This window comes from Mesoplodon bidens (assembly GCF_964165515.1).
Source record: "Mesoplodon bidens genome assembly, chromosome: 2".
Lineage (NCBI taxonomy): Eukaryota > Metazoa > Chordata > Mammalia > Artiodactyla > Ziphiidae > Mesoplodon > Mesoplodon bidens.
The window spans coordinates 126,334,356-126,350,204 of record NC_138177.1 but is presented as its reverse complement, the minus strand read 5'-3'; the positions used below and the strand labels follow the sequence as shown (position 1 = coordinate 126,350,204).

Below are 15,849 nucleotides of genomic sequence, written 5' to 3'. Positions count from 1 at the left end.
AATCCAGAAAACAGAATAGAGAGAAAGAGCGGCAGTAAATATCAAGAGGACTAATTAAAGACCTATGTGTGAAATAGTACATCGCTTCTCAACCTGTTACTCATTTTCTAATTAAAACATCAAAAAGATTGTTGCTGTGTAACATTTGAAAGAATGACATTTAGCTTATTTTGTATATAGTAGTAGATAAATGAGAAAGAATATTATTTTTAAAAAATTGTGAAGTCATCCACTCGTGGCTTTAGTTTCCTAACAAGATTCTCTAGGTTATTTAAAATATCTTGTAGCACAAACCTTCTCTCAATATAAAAAGTAGAATTTCGAAAGGGTGTTTCCATTCATTAGAACCTTTAGGTCCTAAAGATTGATTAACTGCTGATAAATGTCTATGATATTAGTGATAGTAGAGATAAATCATTTTAGTGACAATAAAATGGAAAGCATCAAGAAATAACTACTATAATCCTTCACTACCTTACGGTTATAAAAACTAAGGGAAGAAAAGGAAAGTAGGAGACATAAATATTCAATTAAAAGCAAAATCATGGTGATTCATTAAGGCATAAGAATCCATAGTCGGTTGTAGACTCCGAATTAGGTAGTTGCATTGTGAGTCTGTGAGTGCGAGGAGGTACTGGTAACTGACCCATATTCACACTGACCTAGTTTTTCACCAGCAGTTTTATGTTTCTAATAGTGAGAACCATTCCTGAAATATTGTTACTCTATGATTAATCTGAAATACCAAGAGCATAATAATATTTTAAAGTATAATAGCTAATCAAGAACATTATAATTATTTGTTTAAAATAACAGTTTATTGAAATCTTAATCCACTGTCTTTTAAATAGATGATTTTATGTAAAGGATTGCCAGTACTTCAAGATATTTCTTGTAGGTAGAATTACTTCAGGCTAACAATAGAACCATAGGTAGAATCAGATTCCAAGGTTACCTATATTGTCCAATTTGAAAAGTGCTCCCAAGGCTCCCCTTCATCCAGGTGCTATGCATCTGAACCACTATAAGTAAAATGCATTCATATTATTTTTTGCCTTATGTATCTTCTACATATAAAATATTGTAAGGGGTAATATTGAATGAATCCACCATAAGATGTTATTGACTTACCCAGATCTTCAGAGAAACTAGGTAGAATAAAAGCAGAGAAAACATAGGAAATGAGGAAAATGAACAAAAAGAAATTTGAGGGTTCATGCGGTTGAATTTTTTCCTGTTTAAAAATTTTGTCTAGAATAGTCCTGATGAAATCACCTATTTTTATCATGTTGTCTTTTAGGCCATCCATTTATTTCAAGTTCTTCACCAAGTATACATGGATTTATTTATCCTCCATTCTTCTTCACAGAACATTTCTTCCAAGTGAGATAAATTCATTTGGTTTATTAATATTGAAAATGAGGGAATCTATTAAAATCTGTATACCATTTTATTGATTCTCTCTAGTGTACCTTATAGCAGCTGTTTTTTAACTCATCACTTTTATACTGATAGCATGGGCATTTAATGGCTCTTACTTGAGCCTAAAGTAATTTTATATATTCTTAGCAATATAATTCTGATATATACAAAGATGCCAGTGTTAACAGAGGTCTTATAGCATAGCATCATATAAAATCACGATAAATCACCGTAAATCAGAGTCAGTGTTAGTGGAGGAATGAACTATTGGAACTGATTAAGAGGGGAAGGAGAGGATGTGAGGAGAGGTTACAGGAAGCAGAACACAAAGGGCTTCATGGGCCATCGTAAAGGACTTTGGCTTTTGCTCTGAGTAGAAGGGAAATCCTCAGCTTTCTGGCTCAACACAGTGACACAATCTGACTCATGATTTTAAAAGACTCCCTGGCTGCTGAATTGATAGTAGACCATAGGGAAGCAAAGGTTGTATGACAGAGGCTGTGAACATATGCTCTAACATTCTTTTAGTGGATAATGTATTTACTTACCCACAAAAGAAACCAGTAGAAGATAAGCAAAAGGAAACAAAGAAAAGTAAACCCTTCTGGCCATGCAGAGGGAAGGAACTGAGAAAGGAAATGCCAGGTGAGGACTTACAAGGTGAAATTGCTATGCTCCATGGGATATGATTCTTTGTTGTGACCCCATAAATTTTTATAAAATGCCAAAAGGTGCTTCTAAATGCTCCTAGAATTGGCACGTAATTATGTGATGTTCATCTGAGTGGTTCAGGCTGTTCAGGTACTCACTCAGTCTCAAATAGAAACTAAATTGGGTTTTTCCCAGAAACCTATCTTCCGGAATAGATGAGTCATCTTGACCCTTCTTTCCTTAGTAAAAGATACAAGATGTTCCATTTTTTCTCATCTTAGTATAAAATACTAAGAGATTGAAAGTATTTGTGCTTTAAGACATCCTAGAAATTACAAATATGATTCTGATTATGAAGTTTTCTTTTTTCTCATCAATAAGAATGATAGCCATCAAACCCAGTACTCAGTCATAAAAATGCTGAGTATCTTCTGTGTCTCTGTGCCATGTGTGACAATTCTACAGAATTTACTAGGGCAACATTGTCCTAACATTCAAAAATCTCAGTCCAGTGACAGAGCCATTGGCCTGTGGGTTACAACTACCAAAAAGAGGTTACTCAGAGATAGGATGCAGGATAACAGGCTGAAGGCAGAACTCTAGGGAAGAACTTGATCTTTACATGCCTGATTAAAAGATTGTGATGTCATTTGCATTATACATTATAGTATATGTTTAGATATTTATGCACATTTGGAAGATAATATTACTTCATATTTGCCAACTCTCCCTATTTCACTTAGAGAAAGGAGTATATGCTTTTCTTGAGAAATAATTAAGTCCTTCCACACACATTTTTTTCCTGCATCTAAACAACTGCCATATATGGTAGTAGTCCCTCCTCTGAGACTTAATGAGGCTCCAGGTGAAAGTGGAATCACCTGGAAATGAGCAGAGCCTTCATTTAGGCAGCTGTGCTCAGGTACAAAGGGCAGCAGGAATCAGAAAGTCTAGACGTTAGTCTGGCTTTGCTGCTGACCTTGGGGAAGTGAGTCTCAATTTCTTCATCTGTAAAATATTAAGCCCATAGTCTCTTTATGAGGAATAAATAATATATATGAAGAGGTTGTATAACTGTAGATCACATTAGAGCAGTACAGGACATACATTTATTCCTCACACCACTCATTCATTCAATCATTTAAAATGAATATTTAATTTCTTCTATGTTCAGTGAATTGTGCTAGATCCCCAGGAATGATACAACTTCTGTCCTCAGGGATTTTTAGTGGAGGCTGAGGCAGTAAGACATATGTGTAGGATCCCATAATAGGACAGAGAGACAGAAGATAGTTGGGGAGGTGGGTGAAATCACAGAAGACTTTCCAGAGGAGAGATGATTCTATATTCCGGTGGCATTAGTATTCTCATTTCATAAATGTTGACCAAAAACCATGAAACCCAAATATTGACAGGTATTTTCCTCAATCTTTAGAGTCAAAGTGTGTGGGGGAAGGAAAGAAAGAATGGAGAAAAGGAATCTGACTGGACTTATAAATATATATTATATTGTATTAATTTCTAGATGGTAGGTAATTATATTGTATCTGTATTTCATGGTATTCAAAATACAAATTTTTAAATAAATAGTTTCCATATGCTCTTAAATTTTAAAAATGATGGACAGTTCAGATATAATTTTGGTAATAGTATTAAAACCTGAGTGTTAATAATCTTATTAAAGCACTAGCATTTTTCTGTATTTTTTAGCATCAATTTTATCTTTGCATAATTATGTTGATTCAACGTTAAGAGAGAATTCTCACCATTTTTAATTGATATATTTCTTCTACATTGCCAGCTCTGTTTTTGCTTTTAAGAGTAAACTAAACACGTTTTGAATATTTTGGATGTATTGATTTATTTCTTATTATGCCTTCTTTACATTTTTTTCCATCCTGTGAATGTCATTCCTTTTTATAGGCAAATATTTTATTAATTCATCCACTTGATATACATAGCTTTAAGGGATTTATTTTCTTAATAACTCTGATTTTAGTGAACTTAATGTTTTGTATATGTGTGTGTGTGTGTGTGTGATTTTGGCAATGAACATATTCCTAAATATTTCATGTAACTCACTTATTTCTGTAGGGAGCTTCACTGAGGGAAGATTGTTATTCTTTGTACCAGTTCAATTTGTTAATAAAATACCTTCATAAAGATAACAGACTTCTGATATAGTACTACTTTTTGTGAGGGTAAAAAATACAAAGATTTTTTTCTTTTAAATAGGAGGAAAGTAAATCAATTTAAACTAGAATTTTGTAATAGTGTGCTTCCTGAATTTATGAGGAGCTGGACTTTTTTTTTTCCCATTGCTACCCAAGCTCTTCTCATTAATTTCATAGATTTTCATGGAACAGTTGTTTGCTACAACCTCTATAGAGTAAATTATATACCATTCACATTCCAGTTTTGATTTGTCGTTTAGAAAAGGTAGAATCTACATTTTCAAGTCCATAATGATACCCATCTATTTTGAATTCTATTTTCTTGAAAAAAGGTGAAAACAATACTGTTATATTTGTCATCCCCTAAATGTGTGACATGGCAACGTAAAAACAAGTTTCTCCTTTGAGACTATTGATGATCCTTGAATATTTGGTAAATCATCACTGACCTTAAAAATCAGGCATCTGGCTCTTTTCCAAGTGGACAGTGCTTTACCTATCATTTTGTTATGTTAGGCATTTCACTCTGTTTCCAAGCAGTTTAAGTGTAGTTAAGATGTGATTTTTTTTCCTGCAACAATCTTGCTGTTTAATTTCATCCAGTTTGTCCTTATTAAATATCAACTCAAAATATTTGACTGAGATAATTGGGTACTGATTATTTTTGCCCTGTCATTTGCAGTTCAAATTGGATCTTTATAAACACTTGAGACTTTTTAATGGCTACCTTATGCTTAATATGCATGCATAGTTTTAGTTTGGTTTGGAGATTGTTTCACTGTGCTGAATTCAGGCTCAACTTTCCATAAAAAGAAAAAAAGAAAAGAAAGAAAGAAACAGCAACTCAGTGATAAAGCAAGAACACTTTCCACTACTTTTTCAACTCTTTCCTCTTTTTTCTTGAATTCAAAGCCAACGAAGGAATTCTGAAGTGCTGGGGGGTTACTTGGCTTTAGAACGTTGTAAAGATGTATGGTCACAGCATGCTGCCCCTTATTATTCTCTTTTCCTGGGTAGAACAGACTACTAATTATTATTTCTAAAAATAATAGAGCAATCTTAATTTTCCTTTTCCCATATGCAGGCTTAAGCACACTTTCATTTTTTAAATTCTTATTATTTTATTTATTTATTTATTTATATTTTTATTTTCCATTAATTATTTCTATTTAGTTTTTAGACTTGTAGACGTGTAAGTCAAAATCACAATAACATAAATATTCCATATTTTAAGGTTTAGTGAACACCTACAACTCAGTAAGAGAACTGCTTTATGATCCACTAGACATTAGAAAAAAGAAAAGACTGATAATATTTTCTCAGCATTATGAAATGAAAACTGCATTTTAGGAGTCCAAAGACCAGAGTTCAAGTCCTTCCTCTGGCCCTCCTGTGTTACTCTGCATATGTCACTTAATTGCTCAGACTTCCTGTTGTCTCATCTATAAATAGTAATGCACTGATACCTACTTCAGAATTGTCAAGAAAATGAAATGAAATAAATTATATGGAAGTATTTCAACAACTGTAGTGTGTTATGTCAAAGCCCTCAAATGGTCTAGAATCTATATGAGTAATACAGATGAGTAATTCTTCATTTCAAACATTGAACTGAAGAATAATACTAGCTAGAAAATCACCGGTTACACTTCCAAACATTTAATAAATATCATATAGAAGATTCGGAAGGCAAGCACTGAGTATATTTGAAGTGGTTGGATTTGTTTCTTAGTAGAATTGGAACTTAAAAATATATCTTCAAGGATGGGTAAAATTTGGAATGAAAAATGAAAATCTTCCAAATATTACTGTCAGGAAGGAGCAGACTTCAATCATCCATCCATTAAATCATTAATTAAATATTTATGGAGCATTTACCATAGTCTAGGCACTGTGCTAAGGAATACCAAGAAAGATGGAGTAGCTATGGAAAGAAAAAGATCTTTCACTTATGTCACATGATAGACACTTTAAACTTTAGACTCCGACTAATTGAAAGGTAGTACCCTCTTTACCCCAGAACTAATTGGATGAAATTTCAGATTGTAGTCAATATTGTATGCCATTGTACTTTAAAAGAAATGCTCCTGTACATTCATTGTCAAGTTTGAAGGCAACAAATGCTACCATATTTTATTATAGATCTTACTAAGCTTCCTACTCATGTAGATTGTCACTCTAAATATAAAAGATTGTGTTTATTTATAGGTGTGTAGCTTATTGTGTCCAATTCTGCTTATAATCAAGTTAAATAAATGCTCAATGAAATGCCAGTCTGATTTTTTGAAAAATGTCTGCATTTATTTCAGATTGTTTAATTAAAGATAATTATTAACACAAAATTGGAATTTTTACTTTCCTAGAAAGTAATAAGTTAAGGATATTTACTCTTTGTAATTTATTTTATATCTAGTTTACAGATTTTTTAAATTTTCCTTAAGGAGTCTTAGGAAGCCTACAGACCACAAAGCAAAGGGGTTTGCAAATACTCAATTCATTACTTGTGCACTGAACGTCATTTAGGGGCTTATCTAAGTTGTCTAATTATCAAATAGACCCATTAAGCACTACATACTTCCAGTCTGGGTTGTGCTCACAAAGCAGCAAGTATAGTAATAAGTTCAATGAAGGAGAAAAATAGCCTCCATATCGTTGGAATCTTGTAAGCAAAACAAGTTGATTTTGCTTTTTAATCGATTTTTTGGTGTCATGATAAAATCTCTTTTCATTACTCATAATCCCCTGTAATCTACCTGTGGGAACATAGGGAATTCCCCTGGTTCTGCTGGAGAAAGTCCCCACAGGGATGCATCACCCTGAGGAGAGCAGCTCCTGATGTTCTATCTATCTTGTCTCCTCCTCCCCCTCTCATCTCCTTGGTCTTGCAGCAAAGGGAACCTGGGGCAGTTTAACCTGCTATCCAATGTCTGTTCATGCTTGGCAGCTGGTGCAGAGTAGGGTGGTGAGAGGCTGTTCAGTGCAAGGTGATGGCCTACTAGGAAAGTGTTAGGGGTGCCAATGAATGACTGAGAGGAAGCACATGAGTTGGGGGTAAAGGTATGATAGCCACAGTATTTGAAAGGCCACTCACTAGGTTGACCACCTAGGTCACACAGAATGATCCCAGCATCATCTATTTTCCGTTATGGCAAGATTAGGAGAGATAGATTCATTCATTCATTCAAGCAACGAGTATGAACATGAAGCACTGTACTAAATTCTCCAATAGAATGGAGAATAAAACTGACATTGTCTGTGCCTCCATGGAACTTACAGTTCAGGAGAAAGGCAGGCATTAAACAGAAATCCAGAAGTCTGATATGTAATTGCAATATGTGATAAGTGCTATGATAGAAAATTCTAGGTTGCAGGGTTGAACCATATTGGGAGATCTAGTTAGATGAAGGAGTTAAAGAAAACTCTCTTAAAAAGTCATGTTATAGTGATGATTGGAACAGTGATTAGGAGTTATTTAGATAATAGGAGGAAGATCATTTGAGGCAAAGGAAGCAGCATGTAAGAAGTCCCTGAGATAGGAAGAAATTTCAAGTGAGTATCCAAGGTACTTCAATGTGCTAGGAGGAGAGCTCCGTAATTGAAAACCATAGTTGCATGAAAAGTGTGTTTTTGCAAGGAAGCTCCTAGGGGGTTACTGTAAGCCAGTTCTACAGTGAGAAGTTAAGTTGTTTATTTGTGTCCAAAAGATCCTCATACAGAATACTTTTCCATAACTTTACTTTCCTGCTCATGTTGACTTTAATTTAGAGGTCTTCAGTGGAGAACTGGATTTTCACCAGTCATGTGCTAAGTTAATAGGGCCTTCTAGATATGCAATGCTGTCTAATAGAGTGATTACTTGTCATATTGAAATTGAAATTTAAATAAACTAAAATTCAATCAAATTTTAGAAATTACAAATTCAGCTCCTTGGTCACACTAGCCACATTCCAAGTGGGAATATACTGTGTATATGTCTAGCAGCTACTGTACTGGACAGCACAGATACTGAGCATTAGCACCATTAAAGAAATTTCTGTTACACAGTCCACATAGTAGCTAACCCCATGGGCTCTGGAGTCAGATCTGGATTTAAATTCTAATTTTTGCACTTGCTGTGTGATCCTAAGCAAGTTATTTAACATCGCTGAGCCTCAGATTAGCCATGAAAAAATAAGAATAGCATGAGTAATATATATAAAGAACCTAATAAATCACCTGGCACATAATAGACATTTAGAAATACCAATACCTGATACCTCTATTTTCTTAGTCGAACTCTCTTTTCCTCCAGGCACTCAATCGTTCTTCCTCTTCCTCCTCCATACTGAGTAAATCCACTTCATCCATATTTTCACCCATGCTTCCCTTGCTTTATTCACTGACCAGACCATCAACCCAATCCACAATTCTAGGTCAATCCAGACTTATTCTCTGATCCAGCTGAGTCTGCCAAAGCTTGGTAGAGGAAATCAATTCACTGTTGAGATGATCAGCATTATAAATGGTCAGCCTCCAGGTTCACCTAGTTGACCTCCAGCCAACTTGGCAAGCCTTTGAATCTTTTGCTTTGGCTACTCTTTTCATTTTTGATAGTACCTATCCTAACTGCAGCCTCCTCACTAGGCCCTCACCTTACCTCTGTATCAGCAGAATGAATTCACTGAACTTCCCTTTCCTACCTCTTCAAGTATATATATATTTTTTTATTTACAGGGCTTCCCAATGCCAGTATTGGGACCAGTGTAAGGCTACTTTAGAAGTACTTGATTGATGTTGAAAAATATATCTACCTGGGCCTGACCCCAGTCTACTGAATGGAAATCTTTAGTACTGGAAATGGGGGAATCTGTAGTTCTATAAACCTCTGCAGATGATTTTGTGAGCTAAATTTTGGAGACACCACCATGAGAGTTGTGGATACTGTTGCTTATAGCCTCTGATTGCTTTTTCACGCTGTTTGATATTAATCTGGATGCCCCTATTTCTTCCCAGCAGTTGACATGTAGGCTGCACTTTTCAGAGCTCTTCAATGAGTTGTTAGAGCAACTGTCTTGCCTGTGGTCATCACACTTAATCTCTCCTTGCTGGAACTATTAACACATTCCCTCTGGTGACATGCCAAGCTTGCGATTAGCTAGAATAGCATCTTTGCTGTGTCCCGGCTGTGCTCTAAGACTTCATTCTTGGTCATTTTGTCTGACCATCTAATGCAAACTGTAGATCATAGCTGACACTGGTGGAAGAGTTCAAGTGGCCAGAAGTGTAATCTCAAGAGTATGGAAGTCTCAGAGTTATATAATGGTTTGGACATGAACATTGCTCTATAAAACATTTAATTTTATTCAAAGTGTATTTTCCACTGGGTGTAACATTTAGCAGTTCAATGACTTTTAGTGCTATTTTAATTTTATTCATCTATTACTGTGTTGTATTTTAGTTTACAGTGAGTTTCCTTGACCCCAGTTATCTTTTTCGTGGTTCTAAAAACTTAAAATATCACTAATAGAAGCAAACATTTCAATGAAAAAAGCTAAATGATAAAAAACTCAACATGTAATTAGCAGATAAACATTTTTACAAATATATATATTTGTGTAGTATTATATTTAATGTAATATATACTATTTATATATGAGTATATACTAATTTAAATATTAATATTATGTTCAATAAGAATTCCATCAAAATTAAATAAGCACGATATAGTAGAATCGCAAGCATTTAGTCTCCTAGTGAAATTATCTATAGCTAATCATGGACTCATGGAAATAGTGGGTTAAAAAGCAACTAGAAAAAGATTTAAAAAATCAGAAAACCTTGATTAAATCTCAGTTGCACCTCTTAATTCCTGTGTGGCCAGGATCAGGTCACTGAACATTTTTGAACATTAGCTTCCTCATCTTCAAAATGTTCTTTCAGAAGGTTGTGGTAAGGATTAGATGGAATAAATGATAAGTGGTAATACATTTTAAGATATATTCATTGTTCTTGCTAAGGTCAAAGGGCACTATACAGTTTTGTAACATCTTCTGAACTCTCTAAGAAAGAATAAGTTATTTAGCACTTTAATTAATTCATGAGGATACCAGCCCACTTTTATCCATCTGAGTATCCTTGGAAGATTGTCATAGAGTAATCCTTTAAATCTTACTGAATAAAATGAAATACAGTTTATTAAGTTCTTCATTTTGAAAATTGGCCATTTATGTGCATGGATGTTTTGTATTTTTCCAATAACCAGAACATTGTTTAGCCAGAATTTTTTTTCTCAACAGTGTCATCTGTTCTTTTTCTTTATTAAAGGCTAGTTTTCATATTTCTCCTAACATACCAGACATTTAAAATTTTAGTATATGATTTCATTTTTATTTGGGATAATTATGATTAATAATAACTACACTTGCTGAGCTCTTGTATCGTGGCGGACACAGTATAAGCACATGTAAACTATTAACGTATTTAATCCTCACAACCGTCCTATGAGGTAGCTAATGTTATCCCCATTTATTGCTGAGAAAATTAAGATATAAAGTAGCTAAGTATCTTTCCCTAAAATCATCCTTTAAGAGACAGAATGGGAGTTTAGCCCAGGCAGTCTATTCCAGAACCTAGGCTCATCACAGTTAAACTATGCGGCATTGCTAACATTGCATAATCTCTTGCATATCTGCTTGTGAGCATTCCCATAATGCAACATTTGGGCACCATGATTCTTGGTGATCTTTGATGCCAATAGCAACCATGTAAGTGAAACTCTCCTGGAGCCTTTGGCAGTGCTTTCTAACTTGTATTTTAGTTTTTCTGACATACCCTCAAATATAATTACATCGAAATCAACTAGACCATTTTTGTTTTCACATTCTCTATAGTCAGATACATAAAAGGAAAAGTAATAGCCTATCTAAGAGACTGGTTTACATAGATTTCCAACCAGGGTAAGTTGTCATCCTCATCTGTATAATCACGATGACTAATTGGTTTTTAAAATTAAATCACAATTTTATGTAGATACTTGCATTTGTAGGTTATGTTTGTTGTATTTTACTATCTTGAGCTTGTAAATACTAGTGATTAACTAAAGTTCACTTAAATTGTTATTATATCATCATGAAACTTCATGTATTTTCTGAAACATGTAATCAAAATAGTGCACTGAATTAATTCGAGTCAGGATCTAGAACATTTTATATAATTTACATGGCTAATCCTTGTACTGAAACTGCAGGGGTGGTCCTGGAAGATTAATTTTGCCCCCATATATAGTATTAAAGCAAATTATGTCTTAAACTCTTGAGGTTTTCACTTGATTTCCTGTCATTGTATTATTATAACCTTGAACTCTTTCTCTCACTTGAAATGATCTTCAAGTGAAACTAAGTTTCAAGTTATCATCACACATTGAGAAATGTTTTTTTGTACTTTACATACACAAGCATGGGCATATGAGTGAGCATACACACGAATATAAAGTAGTCCCTACCTATGAATGGTTTGATTTAAGGAAGTGTATTTGGAAAAGTATTTCTAAGAACCAGTGACAGCTTCTCACAGAAATAGTGTTATGTTCTTCTTCCAGTACAAAAGGTTATTTATCTCATATTTCACACCATTTTACATATTGATTTTATTGGATTATCCTTTCCCAATTTCCTCTCTAGACACTAGAAATATAATTCTCTGTACTACTCACCCTAGGAGACCTTCTACCACCATAACCCACAACAACCACACCATTTTCAATACATGCTATCAGCCAGCATGTTTGTTAAAACCAGTGATATCCCATTAGAATAATTATGTAGATGTTAAAAGCTATGTTTATATTTTTAAAATGATAAATATCATTGTTTTGTTCTGAATTTTCAAATCCTAAACACTCAATAGTTGGTTAATGTTTTCAAAATAAGCAGAGTGTGCATTGGTGGCACAAAACTGTAAGGTTTACTAAAACCAGAAAATACTAACCACAGAGTATATGCTGTTTAATATGCCAACCCAAGTTGCATTTGGTCCATTTATTATTATTTTCTGGTTGTCAGCATCAGAAGTAACTGAGAAGTGCACTTTATATTAACCATATTTTCAAGAAAGCACAATGATTAGAATTAGAAAACTCCTCCCAATTTAATCATTAACACAGAGGAAAGCAGCAATTAAAACTCCTGAAAACTGGTATTCAGAATGTTGGTGAAAGATATGATCTTTCTTTCTAAAGGGTAACCTGATTTTTGATAAATGTGTTTGCTTTATAAGTAATCATTCTTTCGTTAATGGGTCTCTGACTTAGTTTGGACTATAACAAAATACCACAGACTGGGTGGCTGAAACAATAGACATTTATTTCTAACAGTTTTGGAGTCTTAGAAGCCTACTATCAAGGCACCAGCAGATTCTGTTCCTGGTGCAAGCCCTCTTCCTGGTTTGTAGATGATTACCTTCTCACTGTGTCCTCATATGGCAGGGGAGAATGAGCTCTGGTCTCTCTTCCTCATCTTATAAAAATACTAATTCCATCATGCGTGTCCCACCCTCATGACCTCAACTAAACCTAGTTACCTATCAAGGGTTCCACATCCAAATACCATTACCCTGGGGATTAGAGTTTCAACATATGAATGGGGGGGTGGAGGGGAAGGGTTGGAAGAGTGGAGGGGATGGGGACACAAACGTTCAGTCCATAACAGTCTCTAACTGGAGACTGTGCGTATGAGTTTCATCCACATGTGTTTTTATATTTTTAAAATTGGAATGTCTAAGAAAAGTCAAGCACTCTCCAGTTTACCACATTCACTGCCACTCCCTACTGTCTTACTCCTTGCTAGATACTCTTAATGGTGTGGTCTACCTGAATTGTTGACTCTTGATTTAAACCATTTAACTTGTTAAAATTTATCAAGATTTTGGTATTAAAATATTCTGTTAATTCCCTCCTGTAGGATGGAGAACCTAATAAGGGGAAGGAATCCCCCACAATATCAGAGAAGTCCTTGTAAAGAAGTTCGTGCAGCCCTTCGGAAGAGGCCTGAAGAGGAGTGTAAGTATGTTTAATAGGTTTAACTACATTCTAGATAGACTTAGGTGAGTGGCATAGTAAAAGTAAAACGTTAACCTTTAAGTGATAAGTCAAATAACAGAGGTACTTAACAAATACTTGTTGATTCTAATTGAATTTATTTTTAAAAAGATATCATATGGTACCTGGATTCAGGCACTAAGAACATTGTTTTCTTAAGTGTTTCTCTTGTACTTCAAAATGCTCTACTAATAATTTGGTTCCATGTTCAAATGAGATTGGAAAAAGCTACACAATTTACCCCATCTTTCTTAGATATCTGTACCATAAATATTATTTCCAAAGAGTCCTGAAGTAAAAAAACAAAAAAAACAAAAAAACAAAAACAAAACAAAAAACTTTTAGTGTGTTTAAAGTGAACATTTTCCAGTGTCATTTGACCACAATTCTATTTCAACCTTTTTTTTTTTAAACTGAGGACTCTTTGAAAACAACTTCATTAGACTAAAGAATAAATGTCTAGTAGCAAATCTAAATCCATTGATAAAAATGAAACATTTGATTTAATCGAATTTAGGAAAAGATTTTGAAATAAGTCATGTATCCCCTCAGAAAGCCATTTTAATCCATCTTTAAATTATCAAAATGTTACAATATATAATTGTAGAGATTTTATCTAAATATTGCATCTAAATATAGCATTTTTGGAGATGTTTAACATAATACTTGCATTTTAAGTTTATAAGATGACCCATAATACTAGCTTTCCTCGTGGCACTTGCATCTAATTATTTTCAGGGTACTAAATCACAATCCATTATGACAAAAATTCAGAAAAAAATTTCTGAATGATGTCTTTTTACAGGAGTTTACATTTTGTAACCATAGAGCTAATGCAGTGGGTTCACTGGCGTATATAGTTTAGTAGATTTTTAGGGTTATATTGGCATTTTAAATTAGTTTGAAGTACACCATTCCAGGTAAAGACCAAATATATTAAATCTGGGCACACTTATGGCAAATAGAGTACCTTTGTTTTGTTTCATTTTATTATAAAGTCAACAGATAATCTGATTGGGTTGGCATCTATGTCATTCAATATAGTGTTAGTTTTCTTTTATTTGGTATATTTATAGTTTCTAGCATTATAAACAATATCCAATTAAAACTAAAATTTGAAAATGAAGTTATAGTTCATGGGCATGTTAGAACAGAAACTGTTTATAGGATTCAGACTCGTGCATAAAACTATTGCTTTTTTATTGGGTTCATAGGAAAGCTTTGGGGTTTCTCCTCTGTGCTGGTTTAACACAATCAGCTTAGTCTCTGTTATAGTTCTGCAGATTTTATTTAGAAACTTAGAAAGGGTTTTTGTGGATAAATCTATAGTTGATTCTCATGGAGTCACAGAGTATATTTAATATATACAAAGTTATTTTTCAGGCCTCTTATACTGAGTTGGTCTGTGCCAGAGGTTGACCACCTATGGTCCATTTACCAAATCCATCCCAACACCTGTTTCTGTAAATAAAATTTTATTGAAACACAGCCATCTCCTACTTATTTAGGTATTGTGTATGGCTGCTTTCCATGGCAAAGAAAGAGTTAAGCAGTGTGACAGAGACTATATGGTCCACAAAGCCAAAAGTATATATCTGATTCTTTACAGAAAAAGTTTTAAAACCCTGGTCTGGGTGAGTGGTTCTCAAAGCGTGGTCTTCAGACCAGCAGCAGCATTAGCAGCATCTGGGAACTTGTAAGAAACACAAATTTTAAGGTCTACAAACCACATCTACTGAATCCAAGTGTCTGAGAGTCGGATCCAGTAATCTGTGTGTTTCGAAGAAGCCCTACAGGAGACTCTGATGAAAGCTCCAGTCTGAAAACCACTAGCCTAAGTCAAATGACTGACGGCAAGATGACATTAAATCACCATGGATACAAAAGACTAATGATAGACATATTTCAGAGTTAAGTCTTATTGTTTTATAACGTAAGATACATAATATAACTGTTTCCTGTGTTGTAACAAGCAAGTCCTCAACAATTGAATCGTGGCAGTCAGGACAATTTTTGAAATATCACTACAGGAGCTCAGCTGGATTGACTATGTTATTAAACATGGAAAGACATAATGAGAAATGAGAAACATGTAAAGTATTATTCCCTGCCAGAGAGGTCTTCATTATCCCTTGTTAGTTTAATGAACAGTCCTTCTTGTCCTGTACAGACCACTGTTAACTCCTTAAGAAAGAATCCTCTTTTTTAGAATGGGAGCAATATAGTAGTTAATTAAGACATTAACTTTAAAGTCACCATAAGGGTGTTCTAATGTGACACCTAATGAACAGCTGCAGGACCCTGGGTATTATTTCCTTAATCTAAGACTCAGTTTACTTATTTGAAAAATGAGATTAATTAAAGAGCCTACCTTGAAGGGTTATTTGGAGAATTAAGGAAGATTTTTATTAAGTACCTGGTATAGAACTTGGGACATGGCAAATTATTTTCCTCCTCTCTCTCTTCCGCTTCATTTATTATTATTGTTCTTCGTTTTTCAAACTAACCATCTGAGAATAGAAAGCATGT

The 15,849-nt window shown here is 34.2% G+C and overlaps 1 protein-coding gene across 2 annotated transcripts in view; it reads left to right on the top strand.

Moving 5' to 3' along the window:
- The window catches only part of LRRC7 (leucine rich repeat containing 7), a gene marked incomplete at its 3' end in the record, with an annotated part of 507,551 nt that overhangs the window by 98,908 nt on the left and 392,794 nt on the right, over positions 1-15,849 (top strand). For both annotated transcript variants that reach the window (XM_081225604.1, XM_081225603.1), the window contains exon 2: positions 13,184-13,281. In XM_081225604.1, the coding sequence (XP_081081730.1) occupies positions 13,184-13,281 (98 nt within the window). The remainder of the gene's footprint in view (positions 1-13,183; positions 13,282-15,849) is intronic.